This window comes from Ovis aries, chromosome 3 (assembly GCF_016772045.2).
Source record: "Ovis aries strain OAR_USU_Benz2616 breed Rambouillet chromosome 3, ARS-UI_Ramb_v3.0, whole genome shotgun sequence".
Lineage (NCBI taxonomy): Eukaryota > Metazoa > Chordata > Mammalia > Artiodactyla > Bovidae > Ovis > Ovis aries.
Genome location: NC_056056.1, coordinates 201,978,079 through 202,005,363, shown reverse-complemented (window position 1 = coordinate 202,005,363; position 27,285 = coordinate 201,978,079). Strand labels below are relative to the sequence as shown.

Here is a 27,285-nt window from a genome sequence, read left to right as displayed (position 1 = left end):
CTGTGGTTTTTTTTAGGTCTAACTAAAGGAAAAAATACCTTCTCTTCTGATGTCCAGGAGGTTTTCTAGATAGGACAAAACTCACACTGCCATATGCACTGGGAATAAAGAAGGATCTGTCCAAATATTAAATTTAATCTCAAAAGGAAGCAGCATAGAAAGGAAAAAAACTTGATATTTAAAGTTATTGTGGGTATGTATACTTAAACATTGTAGAAGGTCATATAGTGTACCATTTTATTAGTCATTGGAGGAATCTTGGTGCACAGAGAACAGGAGGGAAAACCAAACACTGTCACCGCTTTGACTTGAAATAAGAAATGCTATTTTCGTAGAGCCAGTACAACTTGTTGAGTATGTTGCAACAGTTAGTAGACTGGACTTCAGTTAGTAGATCGGACTTGCGTACGTGTGTGTGTCGAGGGCAGATGGCATGGAAGAAGGAGAGTGTGGTACACTTAATTACCTACTAAGGTGAGACAAGTAATGGTAACTGACAGGGATTTTACAAAGCCCAAGAGCAGATACTATCTAGAGGCATTTGGTCCTTAGAAGATCATTGATCATTCCAAATTTTGGAATAAATCCAGCAACAATGAGACATCCAGTAAAACAACTTCCTAGACTAGGTATCACTTTTTGGTTTTCTTCTTGTGATCATGGGAATAGTCATTTTAATTTTTTTAAATTTATTTTTAATTGGAGATAATTGTTTTACTACCATACAACAATGTGAACCAGCTGTTCAGTTCAGTCCAGTTCAGTCACTCAGTCGTGTCCAACTCTTTGCGACCCCATGAATTGCAGCACGCCAGGCCTCCCTGTCCATCACCAACTCCCGGAGTTTACTCAAACTTATGTCCATTGAGTCAGTGATGCCATCCAACCATCTCATCCTCAGTCGTCCCCTTCTCCTCCTGCCCCTAACCCTCCCAGCATCAGAGTCTTTTCCAGTGAGTCAACTCTTCGCATGAGGTGGCCAAAGTATTGGAGTTTCAGCCTTAGCATCAGTCCTTCCAATGAACACCCAGGACCGATCTCCCTTAGAGTGGACTGGTTGGATCTCCTTGCAGTCCAAGGGACTCTCAAGAGTCTTCTCCAACACCACAGTTCAAAAGCATCAATTCTTTGGCGCTCAGCTTTCTTGACAGTCCAACTCTCACATCCACACATGACCACTGGAAAAACCATAGCCTTGACTAGACGGACCTTTGTTGGCAAAGTAATGTCTCTGCTTTTTAATCTGCTATCTAGGTATGCATATACCCCTTCACACTCGAGCTTCCCTCCCACCCCACCACCATGCCACCCCTCTAAATCATCACAGAGCACTGGGCTGAGCTCCCTGTGCAGCAGCTTCTCACTAGCTATCTATTTTACGCATAGTAACATATCTGTTTTAATGCTACTTTCTGAATTTGTTCCACCCTCTCCTTCTTCCACTGTGTCCACAAGTACATTCTCTATGTCTGAATCTCTATTCTTGCCCTGCAAATAGGTTCATTAATTACCATTTTTCTAGATGTCATAGTGTTTGTTTTGGGAATAGTATTTAATGTGTGTGCATGGATTTAAAATGTCTCTGTTGAATTTCCTGTGGGTAGACAAACTTTTCAGTCTATCTCTATCTGGCTGTGGATTGTGTTGGTAGGCAAAATCAAAGAACTGGATTGTAAGAGTAAGCTGAGCCTTCCCTAGGTTCATTCTGCAGCTCTGAGAGAGGAGAAAACAGGTCTAGGAGTTCCAGAAGGTGGTCATCTGTGCCATGTGCCATGAGTGGTGAGGTGGTCTGTAGTGAGCTTGAGAATGGGAACAGGCAGCAGCTACAGCACAGAGTTGAATTAGGGGTAAATATGAGACCTTCTCTCCTCCCCATACTCTGCTGCATATTAAAATCACCCAGGGAAGTTCTAAATGCCTGATGTTCAGGCAGCACCCCAGAATAATTGAACAAGAATCTTTGGGGGATGAGACTCAAGCATCAGTATTTTATTCCCATACTCTTTTTTCTTTTTTTTTTGCCACACCATGAGGCATCTTAGTTCCCTGGCCAGGGATCGAACCTGAGTCCCCTGTGATGGAAGCATGGAGTCTTAACCATTGGACCACCAGGGGAGTCCAAGCATCAGTGTTTTAAAACCACCCTAGATGACTCCACTATGCAACCAGAATTGAGGACCACTGCTCCAGGTAACCTGTGTTAGAGGAGGGGGGAAGGTTGTTATCTGGGCTGAAAGATGCTCAGAACCAAGGACCAGAAATGCTGACTTCTAGTCAAGACTTTGCCACATGTGTTAACTTGCTGAGGCCCCCACGTCATAAGATAGGGTTTTAGTAACTGTTCTCACTATAGTACTTTTCAGCACTAGGATTATAGTAGGAGCACATGGCTCTTCATAAAGTGATGCTGGAATGTGCTTTATGATTTTCATTTGAAAAGCTGAATGTATTTCTCTTATCATCAGAAAAACCATTTAATTTGAATAATTTAGAAATCAAGGTATAGTAAAGGAAATCACCCAGTATCCTTACATATACAATCGAAGACAGAACTGGGACTAGAGGAGGAAGAAAAAGACCATGCAGGCAAATGTAATAGCTCAGAAGGACTGGTTGAAGAGCCAGACCGAGCACTGTTTCTTGTCTTGACTGTGAGAGGAGCCTGGTCACACTGTGACTAGATCCACCCAACTGCCAACCATCTGGAAGATCTATCTGAGTAGCTAATTCTTTGAAATGCACTGCACACTGGTCAAAATGCAGGTTGGTTCACTTTCCTGATATTTCTGAGCAACGGAAGAGAAATGCACTAAAGAGTAAGAAAGAGGGCTTCCTGGTGGCTCAGTGGTAAAGAATCCACCTGCCAGTGCAGAAGGCAAGGGTTCAGTCCCTGGTCCAGCAGGAACCCACATGCCGAGGGACAAGTAAGCCTGTGTGCCATACCTACTGAGACTGTGAGCCGTAGCTACTGAAGCCCACAGGCCTACAGCCTGTGCTCCATCCATAGCAAGAGAAACTATTGTAATGAGAGACCCTTGTACTGCAGTGAAGAGCAGCCCCTGCTTGCCACAACTGAAGAAGGCTCCGTGGGCAGCAACGAAGACCCAGCGCAGCCATGAATAAATAAATAAACCTTAAAAAAGAAAAAAGAGTAAGAAAGTTAACAATTGAAAGAAAATGCAGACGACAGAGGAATATGTCCGTCATGCCCCTGGGGATGCCACCAGCAAAATCCAACTGTCGGAATGTCTTCAGGATAAAAGATTCCATGTCTTTAACAAATAGATTTCAAAAAATAAGCTGAGAGGTGAAACTACAGATTCAAAAGAAATTTGAGAAAGAGCAACCAATTGTGTGGACTTTATTTGGCTTATGATAAGAAAAAAGCCTGAATTGTAAAACAGTATTATATTTGAGACAAGAAATTTGAACAGTAACTAGATATGTTATCAAGGAATTATTGCTTATTTTTTTTTATGTCACAATGGTATTGCGATTACTCTAAAATAGAGGCTTTGATTTTTAGAGATCTGTAGTAAAATGTTTACAGATTAAATTATGTCATTATGGAATTTGCTTTGAAATAATATAGAAGGGGAAATATGGATATGGTTGAAATCAGACTGGCATAATTTGATAATTACTGAAGCTGGATAATGGCTATATGGAGGTTTATTATACCATTCTTTCTACTTTTGAATATGTTTAAAATTTTCCATGCTGAAAAGAAAAAAGTGGAAGACAGTTATTGTGTAGTAAGGAAAGAATGTTATGGAAACTAAAAAGTTGCTTTAAGATCATAATTATTTAGCCTCTTCCCAACCCCTTACCAACATAATTTTCAGTATTACCAACAATTTCAGCATCAGCTAGCAGAAACAGACACCTAACTTAACTGGACTCACCAGTCCAATCTACCACTGACCATGAAAAACTGTTTAGGAAAGGAATTTTTTCTGAACAGGATCTTATTATAACAAGCTTTTTCAAGCCACAGTAAAGAAAGCACAGAGACCAAAAGGAACAACAACAACAAAAAAACACTGATTCTGATTTTTTTACCCTGATAATTTGTGGTAGGTTTCTTTATTTTTTGAATATAAAGTGACAGAAATAATTTGCCATTAGAAAAGAGAAAGAATCTTTGACTATTTACAGCTTTTATACATCACAAAGTTTTTCTTGTTTTTATGTTGTGTCTTTTTTAAATTCATTTTAATTTTTGTTCCTGCATCATTTTGAACAAGTCCAAACTGGAAATCTATACAGCTCACAAAAAAGCCCTCCACCCAAAAGACCCCCCACCCCCACCCAACCCCAATGAGAAACAAGATAAATTAAAAGAATGAAATCAACTTATTTTGTTTTTTTAAAGGTAAGTCATTTGCTTATATATATACTTGTAATTATTTTTTTTCAAGTTCAAACACCAAAATCCAAGAGAGAAAGGAAAAAAATAAAAAGACCCAGTCATCCGCCCCCTCCCCCCACTCCAGAATCTCAATTGACCCCTGCACGTCCAAAATAAGAAATATATATTTACAGAAAACGAAAACAAAACAAACAAAAAAGAGAACTCGGAGGTGAATGGGCTGGGGATCTGAGAGTCAAGAGGAAGGAGAGCCCACCCCAGGGAGGGAGGCTGGGCCTCACAGAGTCAAGGTGAACCTGAATCCTCTGTGTTTTCCCTGGGGAGGGTACCACACCAGGAAAGCTAGAAACGTGTCCCTTCTGCCATGGAGCCTCTGGAGGGCTGCGGCTCTGAGTTTTGCAACCCAATCATGCGGTGAATTTGTGGTTTGTGGTTTCCATCATCCCCCCTCACCCCCATGCTCACACACATATGCGCGCACAGACTCACAGGCACTCACACGCATGCGCGTCATTGTGGCTCAGTGTGATGAAGATGGCGCTGGAGCACCGGCTTCTGTCAAGTAGAGGAAGAGGTGCCCTTAGGGACAAGGGCTCACTGCTCCATCTCATCCCTTTCTGATCTCCATTGTAACATGCCGTCTAACTCCCTCAAAGTTTCCAGCTACTCAGAAATATTAATGCTGGATGGTCATTGGGTAACCAAGCTCCTACTAAGATTTGCCCCTTGCTGGCACTCCTGCAAATGCCCTGAACAAACAGGTGCACCTGCTGAATCAGGTGTGGGAGGCAACCTGAACTAGGGAAAAATCTGAGACCCAGGCACTAGAAACCACGTTGTTTTCTGCTCACCTTTGGAAGGTTCCATTCCCAGGTGTCAGAAAGCAAACAGAGTGTGACAACCCCGTCCCTGGCTTTCTTCCCTTGCTTCCTTCTTCCTTCCTATACAAGGTCCTCTTAGTCTTCAGTGCATAAAGCACGATGTACCCCCTTGAGTTGGTCACAATATCCCCCTAATACAAGAACTCAAGACGTGGCATCAGACAAGCCAGGGTGAACACAGTTGAATCTTTGGGGGAAGATGCCAGGCAGGGCATGACTAAGCTCAGGGGTCCCTTCACTGGGGGACAGAGAGGCTGAATCAGTGGTAGCTGTGATATGATGAAATTCATGCCTTGCCCAAGGTTCTGTGACGGTTTGGAGAACTAGTGCACCAGAAATGGTTGAACAGCTTCTATCTGTTTTTCAGATTATGAAAGTTTTTTTTTTTTTTCTTTAAGGGCACAGGATATACAATAGAAAGAGCACACCATCTGTGTCAGAGGCACATTCCTAGGGACAGACTCCAGGTTGCTCTTGCTAAATCTTTAAATGCCGATGCAAGTGGACTTTTTCCTTTTGCCTCCCTTGGCCAAATTTCTGATTTTTTTCAGCCCTTCTTAAAAGCCCTCACTTGTCCCTTTTTCATGCAGCCCCACTCAAAAGCCCTTTTCTTCCTAACCCACTCCTGATCTTTCAAATCTCTCACCCAGGGTTTTTAGACTTTGCATCATTTCCTTATGTTCCTGTCACAAAAGAAAATACTAAATAAAAACGAACCGTGAGAGAAAACTTTCATTGAGCAGAACTGGGCAGAAGCAAAGCTGCTTTCTAATCCTTTTCACTTTGACTTTTTCTAAAGATAAATGAAGAGAAAGGTGAACAAAGAATTACGATTTCCCCCAAGGAAACTGACTTTGTTGGGAACCTTGAAAATAGAAAGGACAAGATTTACTGGGAAAATGTGTTCATTCTAGGGCAAACAGTCAAAGTGCGGCCTCAAGCCACGATCACATTTGCTGACATCTATAAAAATAGACGTGGCCTACCACAGATGGCAATGGGGTTTTTAGTGAACATTAAAAACAGCAACAAAAAACAACACACACACAAATCCTTCAGGATTGAAGAAGAGGCACCAGAATGCCACTCGGTTCCCTGGCCTCTACTCCTTCAATAATCTTTTCCTCTACATAACAGCAGCCCCCATCCCATACCAGACCCCCAACCAGTAACTCCAACCTCCGTAAAACTGCAGTCTGAAGCATCACACATTCTGACCAGCTTCCACCTTCCAGATTACTCTTTCTGGAAGCTGGCTCAATCATTCGGTGACCCCAGCCTGCATCTCAGTCCTCTCCCCCTACTACACTTCATTATTTCCAGTTCCTTACAAAGGCTCACTTTTCTCTCACCTGGTTTTGATTCCAGGGCAAAGCATCATTACCATTTTGCAGTTGCCCTCAACCCTGTGTTTTGTGCTGCCCTCATTGAACTTGCGTGCTAAGTTGCTTCAGTTATATCCGACTCTTTGCGACCCCAGGGACTAGCCCTCCAGGCTTCTCTGTCCATGGGATTCTCCAGGCAAGAACACTGGAGTGGGTAGCCATTCCCTTCTCCAGGGGATCTTTCCAACCCAGGGACCCAGTGTGGGTCTCTCGCACTGCAGGCAGCTTCTTTACTGTCTGAGCCACCAGGGAAGTACTCACTCCTAGACCTGCACTCACTAGACCTGTATTCCGAGATCTGTCCTGATGCCTAGATCTAGTACCATGGATTCAAACACAATCTGGATGCCTCTGAATTCCAAATTTATATCTTCAGGCACCACCTCTTCCTCAAATTCCAGGTTCAAGTATCCAACAGCCTCATCAACATTTCCATTTGGACATCTGATAGATATCAGAACCTCACTTAGATGAAGGATCTCTTTCCCAGCCTACTTAAACCCCAAGATTCTCATCTCATTAATGGTGACTCCAAACTTCCAGTAGATGAGGCCAAAAATTCTAGGCTCATTCTTGAACCTTTTCTTTGTTTCACTCAACATCTAGGGCCTCGACAAACCCCTCAGAATATTTCTGGAATCCAATCACTTCTCACCTCCCTCACTAACACCATGGCCCAAGCCACTACATTTCTTACCTAGATGGAGGTACCAGCCTTGCAAGTGGTCCTGCTGCTTCTCCCAATGCCCACTCTCTCTCACAGGGTACTCCCAACACAGCGGTCACAAAGCTGCATTTGAAACGGAAGCCAACTCGTATCACTCTCTACTCAGAACCTTCCAGTGACTTCTCATCTTGCTCTTGGTGAAAACCCTTACGATAATGGCCTGTAAGTTCCCTACCCGTAGGTCAATGCCAACTGTCTGACCTCGTCTGCCATACTCTCCTCCTCACTCATGGGCCTCCTGGCTCTTTCTCAAATATGTCCAGCACACCCGAGGAAGTATGTTCTTCAAGTATGTTCCTCAAGTATGTTCAAGTTCCTCAAGTATGTTCAACTTCAGGGGCTTTGCTTTCTCTTTGGCTGAAAACCCTGTCATCTAGAAAACTCCAAGGCTCACTGCCTTGTTTCCTTTTAAGCCTTTGCTCAACTGTCACATTTTTATGGAAACTTTTCCTTTCCAACCTATACGAAGTAGCAAGACCACACCCACCCTATCATCCCCAACCCCCTACTCAATCTGCTTCATTTTTTTCTCCATGGTGCATTGAAGTGTCTGACATGAAATACATTTATTGATTTCTTGCCTGTTTCCTCTCATCAATATGTAAGCTTCAGGAGGTCACAGACCTCACGTTCTTAAGTATCAGTAAATATCAACACACCAATAAACCATCTCTCCAAAACATGCTCCTACACTGCAGGCCAAGTCTCCCCAAAACAAGAGTTTCAGTCAAAAACAAAAATCTGGTTATCAACTCTAAACTTTAACAGATTTCTAAATGACAAGGGTAGAGCTCACTTTCTATGAGCTTTTCTGATTTAAGAATTGTCCTTGGGCTTACTGTGTTTTTCAATAATTTAGAAAAAAAATCACCTTGAGTCTTAAAAATCTCTCTTTTGGTTGCATAACTCTTAAATTCCTTGGGGGTCTGGTAGAATTTATAGAGACTCAATATTTGGGAGGATTATTTAACATTTTTTCAGCATTTCTGGTTTGCTCAGAACACACAGATCTACTGCCTTTCAATACTATTTTATAGCTTAGAAGATCATGTCTGAGTCAGTAAATTCTATGTTAATATGTGTAAGACTCAGGATTAAATCGATCTGTTAAAAAAAAAAAAAAGCCTATTTGTAATCAAATCTACCAATTTCCTTCCTGAAGAAAATAGTAATCTGGTTAGAAACCTGGTGTTTTCACTGGGGATGGGAAGATATAATTTTATTTAAAAGATTTTCTTTCTCAGAGGTAACCTAAGTTTGTGATCCACAATCATTCCAAAATTGAAAAGCTTCAGCTAACTCTATTCCCCTGATATATTTCATTCTCCCCAGCACCCTTTGCCTTCCCAATTTAAGTCAACGTAACCATGATGCGGCTCGCACTGTTCCACTCAGAACAGTTTTGACTGGAGAATGGAAATCGTTTGAGAGGAGCCACCCTAAGGGTTTGTAGACCCATTTGGAAGAGTTAAGATGTATGTTTACCCATGTCTACCTGGAAGGAAACCTATGTCTCTTTCTAAGGTCAATGTCCCCATTTTTTTCTGAACAATCAATATCTGCACAGCTTCTCCTGCTGCCTCAGCTCATAGGGAACAGCAAACAAATCTTATAGAATAAACCAGAGCATCTGTGTCACCATCTCTTCTCCCCAGACCATTCTACCCTGATTTCACCTCATTGCTTTTGGATTTTTTCAAATGCTCAGCAAAGAGCATTTTTTGGAAGAAAGATTTTTTTTAATTTACTTGTCACTGTGTCTGGTTCCTAGTTCACCTTCTGTCTTTCATTCCAATAGAGAGATAATGTTAATGATTAAAAAAATATAATGTACAACAGCTCACTGGGTGTGATATTTAGAGTCTGTGGCCTCTGGGCCAAGGATAGCTGTGGAGAGTGTCATATCGCTGGAAGATTCAGACTGGAATGCAAGCATGCCCTGTCACACGGGCTTGTGCTTTGAGATAATAAAAAAGAGAGATGATACCCATGACAACCATGAAATGCTTCTGTGCCCTTGATCAAAGCCTTGGTGCACATCCTCACAGAGGATGCCTGATATTCTACAGCACATCTCCGCTCCATTTGGTGGGGGGGAAAAAAAAAAGTGAAAGTGAAAGCCGCTCAGTCATTTCAGACTCTGCGACCCAATGGACTGTAGCCCGCCAGGCTCCTCTGTCCATGGGATTCTCCAGGCAAGAATACTGGAGTGGGTTGCCATTCCCTTCTCCAGGGGATCTTCTCAAACCAGGGATCAAACCTGGGTCTCCCTCATTGCAAGCAGAGTCTTTATCTTGTGAGCAACCAGGGTAGCCCTTCTCTACTAGGTGAACCTGAGGTTGTCCTTGGGACAGGCACACACTTTCCCAGCACTTGACCTTGAGTTGAGACATCTGGCAATAAGACACTTCTTTGCTTATCGTTCTCCTTTTAAAGCTTCTCCATCTCCCAAGTTTAAAAAAAAATAATGAGGAAAAAACCATGAGAAATTACTAAGAGTTTCTTTGAACAATCTAAGAGTTTAGATAATGATGCAGGCTAAGGAATAGATCGCTCCTTAAGGAGGGGGATCCAAATTCATGAAGAGGACCAGGAGAACCACCAAGAAGGCTGAGAGGTGAGGAAGAGTTGGAATAGTTTCCATGTAAGAAATTGGAAGGGTTCAATGAGAAAAACCAGCTTGCAATGGCTAAAAACATGGGTATTTTGGTCTATTTCCTATTACAGTCACCATTCTTCTTGATCTGCGCCAACCACTGAAATTGATTTTGGCATCATAGTGCCAGAAAAGGAAGAGAGCAAATGCCCCAAAGAAGAGATGGCTCTGGAGAAGAGAAGAAGATCCCACAGACAGTTGGGATTAAAGGAAATACGCTGATTCTACTCATTCTCTGTGAATTTTCCCACCAAACTCTGCCAGAAGGATATTTGCTCAGTGATGATCAAGTAGATTTCCCCGCAATATGCCAAAGCAAATGAAAAATGAAAAAAAAGGAAACCAGAAAAGGATGAACACAGCCCCAGAAGATCACAGTTCTGTGCTTGATCTTATTCATCTTTTCACTCATCAGGCTTTACCCAATTACCTGAACTATCATGTAGATAATTCTTTCAAGTCAGCTGCAGAAAGCAAGAGGCCAAGGAGACATGTGAGCTGACCAAATGGGCAACCCTATCTTGAGAAGAAATTGAAACCATGCTCCCAGAGGAACTTACATCCTACCCTAAGTCTCAGTGAGAAGGTGTTTAAACTCACAAGGAGTCTGGTGCCCCAGGAAATACCTGGACTCTGAAATGGACTCTCCTCTCTGCTGCTTCTCCATGGGACACCTAGCACCCAGGCCCACTCAAACCTACTCCAAATGAGAAGGTACATATCCTCTTGGCTCAGCAACTCCAGTCCCGTGCAGATGTGGATTTTCTTTGTAAATTTCTGCTGTTATAATGTTTCCTATCTATTTCTATGAGCTATCTTTTTGGCAGCTTTGCTGAAGGGTTGGCTTTTTCATTGCTACCATAATCTTTAATACTAAGCACAACATCTCTGTAGTTTTGACTAAATAATTCTCTGTTGTTTCTCGATCTGAGGGTCCCCAGGAATCCTTTTATTCCCCTCTCTGCCTCCAATGAAGAGAGCTGAGTCTAGCAGGGAATAGTCATCCCAGGCATGAAAGATGCTCTGAATGATCAGCCGTTGGCTCTGCTACTCCTCATGAAGGAGCATCAGGACCCAGTATCTGTAACATCACTCCTGTGAAGGATGACGCTCCCAGGGACTCAAGATGGAACCCCTGTCTCTCTCTCTTAGCTTCCTGTGATACCATCATGATTTCAGGCAGCATATCAGGAGACAGACAGGAGAGAAAGGATATTTGTAATTGGCTTGATTCTAAACTTTGAGCTTAAGGAGGGCTCTAGTGTCTTCCTCTAATCATCCTTGTACATAGGAATTAAACTCACCTCTTCTCTCTGCCCATATTCTCTCTCAGAGTCCTGAACCAGGCTTTGAGGAATGACCACACTGTGTAATTGATGTACAGAACTCCTCCCCCACCCTCTCCCCACTGCCCCAGCCAGCTATTACTTTTCCAACGTCCTACTTCTTCTCCTGTCTTTCCTTTGGGGCAGGCTGGACTGATGAAATGAAACAAACAAACAACTTTCTACATTGAACTAGGACACTTAAGAGCTCTTTCATGGCTCTTGGTATAAGCCGAATGCTCTGTGTGTGAACCAACATCTGTTCTGTGGCACAACCTAAAGACTGTTCTCTTTGGAAAGACTGATGATTACTTCCTGAGCTTGAACCATTCATCAGTGGGCCGGTGGATTGCAAAAGAGGATGGTTGCAGGACTCCCTGGCCCTTGTTTGCTTAAAGATTTTACCATTATAATCCTGGGGCAAAATGAAGGCTTCACAAGAATTCTCAGGAGACCTTTATTAGTCTTTGCAACATCCATGCCACCCTTCTTCCTGGCTTTAGGCAGCAATAATTATTATGGGGAATAACTCTTTCCTTATGAAATTCATCGTATATGTGAACTTCCTTATGTTTCTACTTAGCTTCCAGCACTAACTTCTGCCTTCAAATTAGCCTCAAGTTTGCTGTGTTTGAACTTGACTGAGTTACCCAGAAGAGGCTAAAAGGCTCTGTCTTGGGGTTGCCCTCTTCACTGTCAGCTGATTAAATCTGCTGACACCTTCAGAGTGTCATGGCTTCCTGTCCCCATGGAATACTCTGGAAGAAATTCTGTCTCAGTTTTTCTTGACCTTTTTATTTGAGTGGGTTTCATGCTACATAAAAATTTTTTTAAGGATAAAAAATTATTCACAATGTGTCACTCCACAAAATTCAAAAACATTTTTGTGATTTAGCCTTCAACTCATCTTCATTACAGAAACTTTTCTACTCATTCCTCCTTCTGAAGTTTTTTCCTTAGCTTTTTCCTGATCTCTGTAGACTCAAATGTGTGTGTGTGTGTGTGTGTATGGTATGAAGATTTTTTTTCTTCCATTAGATGCTGAACATAGGGTGTGGTGGACAATTCAGGCAACATTACTCTGTGACCTAGGCTGAGAGTTAGAAATTCAGACAAGTTGCGGTTCTTCCAAGAATTTCCTATATAACCTTAGTTTTAACTAAGCATAACATTTTGTTGTGCTTCAGCTTTCTCATCTATAAAATTAAAAGACAATCGTATTCCCATGCCAAAGGAAGCCATTCAGAGGGAAGGTTATGGTAGAGGTGTAATTGAACAGTTGGTGACCCTGGGAACCGCATCCTTCTCCAGGGAGGGGGAGCACGGTCAGGCTAGAAACTGCCATAGCTCAGGGCCATTTCACACGGGAATTAAGCTAAGAATGTTCAAGCAATGAATCCTCAAATTTCTATGTGCCCCATTTCTTGCACCTGCTACCAAGAAACAACCAATGCACTTGCCCTGGTCACTGCCAGTGCCCAGGAGGAGTCTCGTAATAAAGCTGTTCTCTTTTCTGGGATCCTAAGTACACATGATATGCAGCAAGTGTGGTCCTTCATCATTCAGATGCTGTGGGGCTGACTGTACTAGGTTTGCTGGGCTCTGGTTTGAAAACATGAATACCAAGCACACGTGACAGCCCTGTGCTCTCTCAGAGTCTCATTCTAACACTGTATGTGTGCATGGGTGTGGCTGTTCTGAGGGTTAAGTTAGAATATAGAGCACCTTGAGATCCTTGAACTGAGAACAAGAATGTAAGAGGACATGTGAGCAAGGGAAAACATGGCTGTAAGTGCCCTGGCTGTCTTCCAATTGCATCCGAGTGAAATAAAGGTTTTTTTTTTTTTTTTTTTGCCATTTTATGTTTTTCGCAATAAGAGTTCTGTCTGGATGCTTCTCTGGCCTCTTTGCTTCCTGCTGACATGAAGTCTTGATATTTTCCCGGCTCTCAACCCTGGGAGAAGAAAGATTATTGAATCTCCCAAGTTATGTTTGCCATTTCCGTCCCCACTGAAGGCAGACCTCACCACCCCCGCTCATGTTGTTGTCAAAGAGGAGATGCGGGCACATGTGGAGAGGTATTTATCTAAGCAGCAAGCCTGTCTGTCCTTGCAGAGAATGGCTTCTGCATCTCCATCCTCTTAGCACTAAGCACTAATGAGACATCAGAGGACCACACGGATTCCACAGGGTTCAACAGGGACTGGCAGCAGGGCAAAAACGTTGTTCTCTTAGGAAGAAATGCTCCCTTCACATAAAGCCTAGACATGCTGTCAGACCTTGAGGTAACAGCCATCCACAGGCTAGGAAGAGCCCAGAGAAATCACAGGCTGTAATATACCCATTGAGTTCCAAATGAACACTTTCATCTACCAAAGATGCACCCCTGCTTCCCGATAATGTGAGTGACGTTGGCATTGTGAGGTCTGATTGTTGGGAGAGTGAGCCTGTGCATGTATGTTTGTGATGTGTGTTGGGGAGGTGCACAAGCATGACAGAGAGACCAAATTACGTGTTGTCGTGCTGTTGGGGGGAATCTGTGGAAGCAATTTATAAGCAACAAAGAGCACAGCTCAGACAGAGGAGGCAAGGCTGAGCCTCTGATTTTCAGATGCTTCTACCTCACAGCCGAAGGGAACATTCGAATAGCCCTTGATTTCGAAAGAAAATGATCAAAGACAATGAAAACATGATGATGACATTGGGAGTTAACTACAAAGAGGACTCTGTAGAAGACTGAGGTTTCAGGCAGGCATGTTTTAGTCTTTCAAAAAATTAAAAAATCTCCCCCCTAGAAACAGGAAATATTCTTATCTGAGATCAGCTGGCGGCCCAGTGCACTCAGAGTCCTGGGACCGCATCCCATGATGCTCTGCTCCTGGTAGATCTCGGAGACTATGCATCTAAACACAAAGAAGGGGATGGAGCCACAGTGTGGGACTTAGGCTCCCTCTTACCCCGTCTCTGCCTCGGGTTGGGCTTAGGGCTGGCCTGCGTGCCTTGACTCCCTGCGGACATCCAGGACGGCACACATTTGGTGGTGCCCAGGTTTCTCCCTCCTCGGGAGGGGCATGGTTACAGCTGAAGGCTGCTGTGATGGGGTTCTCACTTCCCTGGCACCTCCCTGTATAGCTGTTACCTTCCCTGGTATTTCTGGCTTTGGATCAAACAACTTCCAGGCTACACATGGGCAGGAAGCTGCTTCAGAAAGTGCTTCTGAACCTGCTGCATCTCAGATTACAAGCGGAGAGGGAAAATGAGAAGTATGATTCCATCGTTACTCTAATTATACCCAGGAAACAAGGTCCAAGTTTGAATTTTCATGCCCTGGGAAGGATCAAAGGAACAGACACCTAGAAGGTCATCAGCTTTGAGTCTCCAAAGCTACCATCAATACCAGTAACCAACAGGAGGGGCCTAAGAGACTCAGGTGCAGTTCCTGGCACTGGACAAAACCATGCTCCATTGGAGGCCTCCATGCTTTCCCTTCCTCCTACGCTAACTTTCCTCCACTTCTCTTAAGTATTTGTAGGCCAAAAAAAAAAAATTGACATGAACACCTCATGGATGTTCTGGATATATTGAGTTCCCTGGAAGTCTCTCCATTCCACTTGACCAAGAGAGATTCATTAATGTCCTTTTTCACAAGGATGGCACCTCTCGACCCTTCCACCAGCTATTATCAGACTTTCTTTCACTGGTTTTAAAAAAAGTGTCATAACAGAATGAGCTGGATTTTGTTCTTAAACATTAAACTATCCCCATTCCCTGAAATAGGACCATCTAGACTTAACGAGGCCTTTGAGATGAACACTTCTCCCCCAGACTTACATTTTAATTTTCATTAGGGTGCCTCCCAAGTTGTCTCATTCTGCCCCATCTTGCCCATAATAATTCCTCCAGCCCCTCCTGTCTCAGTGAAGAATGAAATTTGTTCATTTTTTTGAAGAACAGACTTGTCACTGCCTGTAATGTATTTGAGTTTGGTTCTCTAAAGGATGCTTTAAATTAGCACACAGTGGCAGAAGATGCCTCCCACAGAAAAATAACTCATGCTCTACGGCAAAATGAAAATTATCGAGAAGGCTGGTCAGGAGAAGGGAACATGATTGGTCACCAGAGCAGCTTGAGTGAAAAGACAATACCAGCTCTAAGAGTTTGTTCAGGGAGTCAAACAGCAATGACACTGACCGGAAAGAATAGGATAGACTGCTCACTAGACCACCAACAAGGTGGTGGGAAAGATGACTGTGGCTCAGAAGCTAAACGAACAGGGGGGCCATAAGGTCAGAGGTGACCTTCCCATACTATGAATCCCTTCACATTTAAAGACATGGCTGGAAATTTGTGCATTAAGCTGAAGCAAAAAGTCAGGTCTAGAAGGGAATATTTAGACTTCATCCTCATCCAGAGAGTTGTTGAAGTTGTGGAAAGCAGAAAGATTGCCATAGAAGCATAGAGGAAAGGAGAAGAGGGTCAAGCTCAGAACATCCCAGCAAGTCGATGCTGATGGGACAGGACTAAGAGCAGGAATCAGTAAGGGAACACACAGAGAGGGCCAGAGGGCTAGGATCAAAATCAGAACGTGCTGCTACTATTTATAATAGCTAGAACATGGAAGCAACCTAGATGTCCATCGACAGATGCATGGATAAAGAAGTTGTGGCGCATATACACAATGGAATATTAGCCATAAAAAGGAACACATTTGAGTCAGTTCTAATGAGGTGGATGAACCTAGAGCCTATTATACAGAGTGTGGAAGTCAGAAAGGCAAAGATAAATATCACACACTAACGCATATATACGGGATCTAGAAAGATGGTACTGAAGAATTTATTTGCAGGGCAGCAATGGAGAAACAGGCATAGAGAACAGATTTATGGACATGGGGAGAGGGGAGATGTATGGAGAGAGTAACATGGAAACTTACATTACCATATGTAAAATAGATAGCTGAGGTGAATGTGCTGTATGTCTCAGGAAACTCAACCTACAGGGGTGGGATGGGGAGGGAGATGGGAAGGAGGTTCAAGATGGAGGGGATATATGTATACCTTTGGCTGATTCATGTGGAGGTTTGACAGAAAACAACAAAATTCTGTAAAGCAATTATCCTTCAATTAAATAAATAAAAATGAAAAAAAAAAAAAAAAGACTCTACAGAATGTGGTGCTACCCAGCAGTAAATTTAGGGTAGTATTCATCAGACTGAGGAGCAGAAATAAAACAAACAAACAAAAAATTATTAGATTTTATAACAAGAAGTCTAAGACATTCACTGGAAGGTTGCCACAGTAGTTTAAGTGGAGTGACAGGATGAAGCCCGATTTTAAAGTTAAATCACCAGCATTAAGGGAGGAAATGAAGAAAGAAAGATGACCCTTTTGAGAAGCTTATAAGTGAAAGAATTGGAGATAGGATAGGAATTCAAGGATCTAACTGTATTGACAAGAGTTTTGGTTTTAGAGACTGTTGCAGGATTTGCTTTTGGAGATGATGGTAGGATTGATTGTTTTTAGAGACGGTTGTAGGCAGGTGTGTGAAAAAGATTAAAGATGCAACAGAAAAAATTGCTATTGGCTGGGGTGCCACAGAAGAGATCAAAGGGTGAGCAGCAGTACCGGGAAGAGGGGCACCACGTTGGGAGGGAGGATGGTAAAGACGAATGAAGCACAGGAGAAATTTAAAGGTGGACAGGAGAGATCATTTGAGAAATGTGTAAAATCTGGTACATTTTGTTAGTAATACAGTAGGAAGAGATGAGGTGAAAATGAACATAAAAACAAATTTAACAAACCCTTGGAAGATGTGATGGGGAGTCAAGATTGGAAAATAAAAAAAGATGTCTGAGCTGGGTAGGGGTTAGGTGCAATTAAATGGATCCGAGCTGCGCACTCTGGCATAGATTTTGACCTTCTGTTTTGGAGATGGAGTGGATGTTGGGAGAATGGGATGCAGAGTCAAAAATAAAGTAGGTGTGGTGAGAAGGTGAGAGGAAGAGACATTGCTGGGGAGGGTGTTGTTGATATGGGTGAACGCAGGGTGAGACCAAGGAGAGAAGTAAGTGAAATCAGAGGGGTTTATGGACCAGAACAACCGAGGGACCGCAAAGAAAGGCAGACAGGATTATAGAAAAGGCTAGGTAGTGGGCAGAGAGGAAATCTTCAGAGTTTAAGCACTGGGAGGCAGAATAATTCTGAAAGGATTTGGGCACGGCCATTCTGGGAGAGCTGGATCTCTGCAGCGTTTTTAAGATAACATAACGCACAATATATTTGACTCATACCTTGAAGCCAGAAAAAATTAACCTTGCAAGTATAAATCTACCCATTTATGCACACCTATTTATACATACATAGTGCACACATTCAAATACTGTACGCTTTTGTGTTCACATATTACATGTGAGTATAATATACTCCATTTTAAACTCTCTTATATTCTGCACAGCACCAGCCCAGGGGCATAATAGGCATTCAGTAGACACTGGTTTAATTGCACTAACACATTTAACCAGAATTTTTATTTTTTTTTTTCTCCTGTGTAGTATTGGAATCTGCTCTACCCTGTAAACCACAATACTAAAATAATTACAAAAAAAAAAGAGAGTTCAGGTTTAAACTGCAGAGACCAGATCTTTTAAGTAACGGATTTGTAATGGACTTGGTGTTGTGCTTTTTAATTGTACCCTTAATCCTCGCAGTGAGCTCCCTTTCTTTCACTTTTGCCAAAGCACAAATTCTACACACGAGTCCCAAGGCTCTGGGGAATTCTACTCGTTTGCTCTGCTTTCTACCTTCAGTTCTCATCAGGAGTCTTCACCCTCATAACCACACCAGCAATTCTATTGTAAAGCACAGAACAGAACCAGAAACTCACTGTGATGAGCTCAAAGATAGATGCAAATAGACAGACTGGCAGATAAACATGGATGACTCCTAAGTCTGCCCACTTATGCTCAGGACTGCTAGCCTAATCTATCACCCTTTGGGCAAAATTCTCTTTCCTGGCTTCAGCATTGTAAATTAGAGGCCCCAAACTAATCTCTCCAAGGCATGGAAAGAGCACTGCTTTTCATTTAAGGTTCTTGGGAATATTCTTTGTCAGGAGAGCACATAGGTCATAGTACCCATTGGGCCCCTGGGTGATTAAGTCAATGTGGTTGGAATGGGCTGGAGGGGGGATATATGCAGACATCCTGGGATTTTACATAATACTGGAACCTCCAAACAAGAATGAAACCCTAGACCTAGAATATTATTAGAAGTTCTCAGACTGATGAATCTACATTTTAGTGATGTCCGAAACACCTGGTAGGTCTAAAAAAGAACTGCCCACTGGTTAAACTATACCTTGTCCTGGAACTCCTTATCAGTTAGTGTGTGTTGGGATCATCCCTCTGTGAAGGTAGAAAGTGGAAAACCCAGAACCACCCAGTTACATGGGAAAATTAATTGAACTGGGACAGACAGTAACTTTTTGCTATTGTAATTTGGTCTTTCCAGCTGTCTACTCAGTAACCTGTAATAGAGGAGAAACATCAGTCTTCCACTGCCTACAGAAGGAGTCAAAGCCCTTGGCCTGTCCTACCCGTTACAATGTTAGGAATTTATAAACTGCACACTCGTGTGACAGCTTATTGGAAATGATTCCCAACTGGGAGTCTTATTTTTGTGTCACATGAGCCTTAAATAAAAGCGAGAGAAAGATGAGATGGTTTATACGTCTTTACACTCTGGAATCTCTCTCTTTCCTCCCTACTCTGTAACTCTCAGCATTCTTTACCTTCTCCCTCTTTCCTCTACCATCACTTTATTCCCAGGAAAGGAAATGAGAACCCTAATGTAAGCTAGGTGTTTCAATATCTAAATGTCTAATATGGCTTAATATGGCACCCTTCCTGGGATGACTTTCACTTAAATGCCCAGATGAGCAGCTCAGGGCTAAAGGGATAACTCTGCGTGGGAAGACAGTAGTTGGAGTGAGGCTGAGGAATACAAAGGAAAGGTCTTCTCAGGACCCCTGAAGTCACACCATGGGCCATATGCCATTTGTAAGGCCAGACCCATTCCAGTGTAACTGCCTACCCTGAGCTGCTTCTCATCCACAGAGTTCCTTAGACAAGGAGGAGTTGACACTCAAGCAAAGAATTACACGCTCAACCAGTATTTGGCAACCTACTGAGCACACATTTCTTATATGGCTTTGGGTTCAGACAGCATAGAAGGTATGGCCACATACCTAGAAATCCCTAATACATTCATCAGTAGCACTGCAGTTGCATCATTTATGCACACATCTGAATCATTCTTAACACACCAGACACACACAGAGTGTCAAACAGACAGGGCTTTTTTTTTTTTTTTTTAAGAGATGGAAATTAAAAGAATAAAGTGAGTTCTGGAATAGCTTTTTTCCAAAGGCTATTGCCCAAACAATCTGGTTATTTTGTGCCTAAATCCTGAAATAAGCAAAGAACAAACAAATTAAATTAAAAACAAAAATAAAGAAACCCTAGTTCTTAAATGAGATGTGCAGGTGACCAGCACGCTGCGTTTTGGCAACACAGTGTCTTCACCTCCCATGCAGAGAATTCACCCATGGGAGACTCTCTGATGGCCACGGAAGACTGGGCGGGTGATATTCCCTTAATTTTCTAGACGACTCCTATTTGTATCACATTACACATGCGTTTTGGCACTACTGACACCACCAACATTTAATGGAATCATTTGGGAATTTTTCTCTCCCTCAATACAACATGGCTGTGGCCAGTACAGGGGAAACCCACATCAAGGATGTTTCCCACATTCTGGCTGAAGATACACAGTGACATTTTTTGAAATTACAAGATCCACTGTACATGCGTCACTCTGAAGGGTGTGCACACTCTTAATTCAGGCAAATTCTAGGGTCAGATTATCTGAAGTCGGTAGAAACGCTGAAATTTCAGCATGGCCACCGAGAGGAGGGATACAGGACAACACCTACCAACTCACTTCCACAGTGGAAGGGAATGATGGAGGACACGAGAGATAGAAATCACGGATTCTGAAGAAACTTGGAACCATTAGCCCTCTTGAGGGTGTCTGTGGAATCTCACAGTTTGGATAGATTGAGTCCTGGTCCAGACCCATCTGTGGAAGAGATGGGGCTGACAGCGGAATTCATCCTCATGGATTTGAAAGGAAGTAACATCTAGAACTTGGCATTGCTCAGCCTTCCTTTCTGTAAGATTTCTTGGGCAGGCTGTGAATATCTTATTTGGGCTCAATTCAAACATCCAGTTGAAGAGAAGTGGCCAACTGGGGCCAAAGAGGGTTTTAGAGAAATGAAATTAACCAGCCAACAGTTTTTGATGATGGGACGATTGGACAGAAATGTAATATCCCAGTAAAATGGATTTGGAAATTTCATCCTGCGGTACAAAGAGAGAGAAGGCTGCCACCCTTCACAGAGACAACAATCCAGTGAAAGAAATTCTATTTGTCTGGTCAACCCCAGGTCAGGTTCTGAACACCTGGCTTGAGACAAACAGCACTTTCTTGATGGCGGAAGTGAGGACAAGGCAGATATAAAGTCACTACAGGCACCACCCTTCCCAGACTCACCCTTCCACCTCTAAAACCAAGTTTGTAACCTTTCTAAGAGAATCTCCTGGCCACTGAATTTGGAGCAGATCTGGTAATCTTCCGGGAAAGCATGCAAATTTGTAAGACACAGATCCAGAGTTACTCTCCCATAACCAGATAACACGTATTTCCAGGAAGGAGACTTCATGGGAATTTTCCAGGTGTGCCTGTGGTGGTGATTTCTCAGGAGGAAGGAAGTGGGCAGGAAGAAGGCTGGAGCCCAGGTACTAGGGAGAAAAAACTGAGCTGCGGGGAGATTTCCCAAGATGGAGCTTCCTGAAATCTCTTAGCCACATCAAGGAGAGACTGATTTGATCTCAGTTCTGGTTTAAGCCCTTTGGGGAATCTTTCCTACCTTAGGTGCCCACAGGAGAAATATGGCGCCACCAGCTTGACCTGGCACGGATGCTGGTGATCTGTGGGCCACCTGGAAGACAGAAGCTGGGCCTGGGGTTTGCCTGAAGCCAAATTGGACCCAAGCCAAGCCCAGTCACACCCACCGTCTATGACTACCTCTCACAGGCCAGTGAGAAGACTGGCGAGGTGGGCGGCAAGGACCCACAGCCCTTCCCCAGCTTCGTCACCACTGTGGCCTCCATTTCCGCTCACTGTTCTCACCTCAGACACCCTGCAGCCAAAGCCGTACAAAACTGCCCCCCGCAACAGAAAATGAAACCCCTTAACAAAAACACTTCCCCCTTCATTCCCATCCCCACCCCGCTCCCTCCAGCCAACACCCTGAATACTCACGAGAGAGAACACTTTATCTATACAAAATGAATTAGAAAACAAAATATTTACATATGAAATAAACACCATCTTGATTTCTATCACCAGCGGGAGACAACAGAGCCCCCTTTGTTCTAGATTGCTGTTCGCTATGGTTGGTTTGGTTTTTTATTTGAAAGGGGTGAGGTAAGAGGAAGAGTGAGGGAGGAGCCCCTGACCTGGGATCGAGTCAGGGTGAAGAATGTTTGATGGCCCTTCGCCTTCCTCCTCCTGGAGACACTCACGCCCTCTGTCCTCTCGCTCCGAGTCTTTCCTTGAATCTAAGGTAAAGCACTCCGTGCTCCTCTCTCCAAATCTGTGAGAGGTTCAGCCCCTTGCCCCCAGGTTCATTTTTGAAAGAAAACAAAGCTTTACAAGGCCTTCAGTTGGCTTGAAAATGAAAGACACTGAGGTAAAAATCAAGGAGGGCGGAGGTCGCAGTCAAGGACGGGGTGGGGAGGTGAGGAAGGGAGGTGAGTCGGGGTGGATGGGATTTCTCCAAGAGACATGGCAGCTTCCTTCAGAGGAGGATGAGCACCTTTCTGGTTTATATGTCCTGTGTGTAACATGGAGATCCTGTGGCCAAGCTTCTAAACTGACCCGGCTTTTTGGCTGCCACCTGGGGAGAGGGGAGGTTGGCAGAAGAGTGGAACTGAGCCCTGGAACACGTCTACCCCAAGTTTCGGGACTGGCAGTGACAAGTAGTCGTTTCCCTTCTCAAGTTTTCAACTTTGAGTGAAGGGGGCTTCCTGTCTGCCAGTACCCTCATCCCTGGAGTTTTATATGTATAAAACACACACACATACTTTTTTATTCTTGTATAGTACGACCTGGGAGATGAAGGAGGTGCTGCAGGAAGGAGGAGGGGCTTCTACAGAGTGTCCACACTGGGCTCAATGTCACATTCTCTGGGAGCCAGACCCAACGAGGTAGCAGGGGAGTCCCTCTCCGTCTCCCGTCCCCTCTTTCAAATCTCTTCCCTTTCCTCTCCTGTCTCCTGAGCTGTACTTGAGGAGCAAGCTCAAAGCTCTGCACTGTCTGTTCCATATCACTTATGGCCAATTCAGGGGGTAACAAGCCTGCTCACCTAGCTCCAGGTTAAGTAAGAAGGGATCAAAGCATTGAAAACATCCCCCCTCTCACTTATCCTATCATAAACGATGCCCCTTGCCCTTCAAAGCGTTCCTTTAGCTCTTTCCCGCAAAATAGCCAGCTGAGGGTCTCAAAAGCTCAAATGAGCTTTGCCCACTATTCTGCCCTCGGTTATGTGCAAAAGAATCCTGGCTGCTTCTATTTCCTTTTAGCCTTCCTGGAAAGTTCTTGGCCAAGACTAGTTGAAAGTCCTGGCAACCATGAAAGAATTATTTTTGTATATGTTGCTCTTGTAGGAATGTTCACCCACATGTTTTGTCTAGGCCACAGAAACTTCTCGTCAAGAACTTCCATTCTCCTTATTCAGGAAGGGTGAAGGGGGAGACAGAGCCATAATTCAGATAACATAGGACCATCTTTGTTTGTATACAAGCCAAAAAAAGCCTGTTGCTTAGGGATACTGAAGAAACAGCTTTATGGGGTCAAGGTTGCCTTCTACACAAATAGGCCTCTGACAACAGGTGTGTATAGACAATAGGTGTGCAAGTGTATACAGACACACATGCACAGGCAGTCCCTCCTTCTTTGTCTCTAATGTGCCACGAAACACTGCTCTAATGTTCTTTTAATCATCTGTCAATGACTTTTCACTCCAGTTCACCATCATCATGGAATTGGAGAAAACTTTTTTTTGGCTTATATATAAACACACAGGGCTTCCCACCCTCTGCTTGGCACCTGATCCCCAAACACACCCATCTAAGCAACAAGAATTTAGCAAAAGCCTCTTTTCATTCACAGGCAGTGCGCAGCTAATAGATCTTATGGGATGCTTTTGCTTCCTCACCTACACATATAGATCAGTTCAGCAAGAGGTATCCTGCGTTCCCCGTGGCCTCCTCCTGCTTCTCCTTGGCTTCGCTCCAACCGGGTGGCAAAGAGTCCTTCCACGCCAGGAGCAAGATCCCCTGTGGCCACTGCCTTCTCGGCTCTAGCCGAGCCAGCCCACTTATCCACTCTCCGGAACTGGGAACAACAGCCTACCGTATCCTCTCGCGGGAACTGGGAACGGGGACAGGATGGACAGAGGAGAAGGAGGAGGAAGTAGGAAGAGGGTGCTGGAAAGGAGGCAGAAATGGTGCTGGTCACCAGGCTCACCCTCAGAAGGAATCAGAACTCCAGGATCTCAAAAATAAATGAAAACGACAAGAAAGGAGCAAATGGGAACCAAGTTCACCCCCTTACCCCCGGTTCACCCTCCGTGACATGCGTGCCACACGCCCACAGCCAGACCCTCCCGGACGCACCTTCGGCCTCTCTCTTCCCTCACTCAGACATCAGACTCAATACTAGACAGTTTCTCATACACATGCCCATTGCTGGAGCCATTGAAAGCCCTGGGGTTTTTGTTGTTAGGCACACAGGGGTTGGACTGGTTCCCTATACAGATGTCTTTCTGGAAGCGGCCCGGCACAGCCCCGTGCAGGGCCGAGACCACCGGCTTGTTGCTCACAAGGGCCCGGAAGTCCGGCCTGGCCTTCGGCGCCCCAGCCACCGTGGGCTGCCTGAAGAAGTAGGATTTGCTGCCGTGGAGCAAGCACTGGTCGTCCCCGAAAGTGGGGATGAAAGGGTTCTGCGTGACCCGGTCGGGGTAGAGAGACTTGCTGAGCATGTAGCCACCGCCGCCGCCGGGATTGCCGTGGTGGTGATGTCCCGCGGCTGGCGCCGCCGCCTTGCCATCGTTGCTGCCACTGAAAGCGCTCTCGCCTGCCGGCATCTCGAACATGTGCGCGTAGGGGCTGCCGTCCAGGAAGCGGCCCTTGTCCTTGAGGCTCACGCTGCGTGGGGCCAGGGCGGCCTCTTCTTTCTGCAGGTCCACGAACGTGTCGTAGGAGTGTTGGCGCCGCAGCTTGTTCCGGGGCTTCTTCTGTGCCTTGGAGTTGGTAGGGCTCTGCGGGTACTTAGACGCTGCGGACGTCACGGCCGCCACTGGGGCGGCCGGCTGATCCAACTCCTGCAGCGAGTTGTCCTCGCTGATGTCGTACAGGTTGCCGGCCTTCTTGCACGCCTCGCAGCGGATGCAGGCCGGCCTGCCCGAGTTCTGGCCAGCCACCACCGCCGTTGCTGCTGTCGTCGTTGAGTAGTTGTGCAGCTTGGATGGGCAGCTGCGGCAGAAGTTGCCCCCAGGGCGCTCCTCCCAGTCCACGTTGGTCAGGTTCTTCTCCCAGGGGGCCGGGACCCCGCCGACGACCCCCCCGCCGTGCTTGTCGCCTGTGCCGTGCTTAAGATGATGAGCTCGGTTGGTACAGGGCCCTCCACCACCCACCGAGTCACGCTTGAAATCCTCGCCACGCTCCTTGTAGAGGTCGGTCAGGTCCACGTGCTCCCAGTGCGGCGAGGTCTCCTTGGCACGGAACTGGTCCAGGTAGAAGTCCCGCAGCCCGTCCTTGTCCCGAAAGTAGCGCTTGTGGTCTGGGGAGCGGGGCGGCCGGCGGCGGTAGGCCAGCTCTATCTCGTCGAACTCGCGGCGGGACTTGGCTGAGGCCGGACGCTTCTTCAGGCTGTCCTTGTACTGTTGCTTCCGTCTCTTGGCCGCGTTGCCCTCGATGTTGCCATAGGTGACCGTGTGGGTGGAGATGTCTGACACGTCGGAGCGGATCAGGTCGTCGTGGCCGCCATAGCGGTCACTCTTGAACGAGAACTTGCCGTACAGGTCGCCGAGCTGGCTGTGCTTGGACGAGGGAAGGCCAATGTCCAGGGGCTTCTTGCCCAGGGCCCGGGGCTGCGTGGTGAAGGGCGGGTTGTCGCAGTCATAGAGCCCATCTATGGAGCTGGCGCTGCCGATGCTGTGGGGCCGGTGGTGGTGGTGGTAGTGGTCCTGGTAGACGTTGCTGTCCTTGAGCTGCAGGTTCCCGAAAGTCCTTTCCACCTCACTGATGTAGTCGCTGAACAGGTTCTCCTCGCAGGGCGGGTTATTGTAGGACTTGCAGTCGGAGTGCGTGAAGCTGCGGCGGTGCTCGGAGATGTCATAGACAGACGACTCGCGGCGGATGAAGTCCAGGGCGCTCTGCGGTGAGCCATTCACACCCGACAGGTTGGCCATGTTCTTGGCCGTGCGCAGCAGACGCAGGATATTGGAGTGCGTGTTGTTCATGGTGGCGGTGGGGGAGTTCATCACGGATTGGCGCTCCTCAATGGCCACGCCGTGGATGCAGCTGTAGATACCCTGCAAAGTGGATGAGATGGGTTAGATCTCTCGTGAGGTTGGAACGGACTCTCAAGTGGATCCCCACCCCCGATAACTGCCTAAATGGTTGAGACAAGTCCAGGAAAACATGAAAGAGGTGGTCTTATAGACTCATAGAAACCTGTGTCTAGAAGCTTGCCTGCCTTGTGCTGTGCTGTGCGCTCCTTCAGTCATGTTTGACTCTTTGGGACCCCATGGACTGTAGCCTGCCAGGATCCTCTGTTTCATGGGATTTTCCAGGCCAGAACCCACTGGAGTGGGTTGCCACTTGCTTGCCGTATGCACCAGCATTTAGCAAGTCTCATCATGAACCCTAGGGCTTTCCAGGTGGGGCCAGTGGTAAAGACCCTACCTCCAACTGCAGGAGATGTTAAGAGACAAAGGTTCCATCCTTGGGTCAGGAAGATTTCCCTGAAGGAGGAAATGGCAACCTACTGTAGTATTCCTGCTTGGAGAACCCCATGGACAAAGGAGCCTGGCAGGCTACTGTTCATAGAGTCACAAAGAGTCGGACATGACTGAAGCAACTTAGAATGTAGCATGCATCATAAGCTGGGGTCTGATTAGATAGGCTTGGCTTTCCAAAAGGGGCCTCACTGCATACACCAAGTTATCTAAGCAAATGGACTGGAATCGCAAGACATGAGATTCATGCCTCACTCCGCCACTGATTTGTACTGATTTTTCTTTCTACACTGAGGTTTTTGCTTCACAGAAATGAGGCCATGATATCAACTGATAGCAAACAACACTGTCAGACTTCTGGAAATCAACAGCAATGCTTTACAGATGTTGGGGTTGTTCTGCCCTGGCTGGTCACCCCTGGCTGGCAGTAAAGACTGGGGAGCCCAGGCGCTCACAATTGCCACTCTTTATCAGCTCTGACAAATTTTGAGCAGCTTTTAGGATTTTGATCATCAGATCACAGCTGAGCAATTCTCTCCCTGAGCCAAGCATGAACCAAATTCAACAGGACAATTAGGCAGCTTTGAGGTCAAGGAAGGATATTTCTGCTGCTGTGCCTTACACCATGGGAGGGAGGACCTGGGACAGATATTAAGGACTAAATAGCAATCATGAACCCCCCTGCTGGAGTGGAGTAGTTCGGGAGGGGTGGAGTGGGAGTTTGGGGTTGGTAGAGACAAACTAGTATATATAAAATGGATAAACAAAAAGGTCCTACAGTATAGCACAGAA

At 45.2% G+C, this 27,285-nt stretch overlaps 1 protein-coding gene across 1 annotated transcript in view; it reads right to left on the bottom strand.

Moving 5' to 3' along the window:
- Window positions 1-392: 392 nt before the first annotated feature.
- Window positions 393-27,285, bottom strand: part of GRIN2B (glutamate ionotropic receptor NMDA type subunit 2B) — a 528,935-nt gene continuing 502,042 nt past the window's right edge. Inside the window, exon 14 of the mRNA XM_027967851.3 lies at window positions 393-26,067. Coding sequence (XP_027823652.3) covers window positions 24,172-26,067 — 1,896 coding nt within the window. The 3' untranslated portion in view covers window positions 393-24,171. The remainder of the gene's footprint in view (window positions 26,068-27,285) is intronic.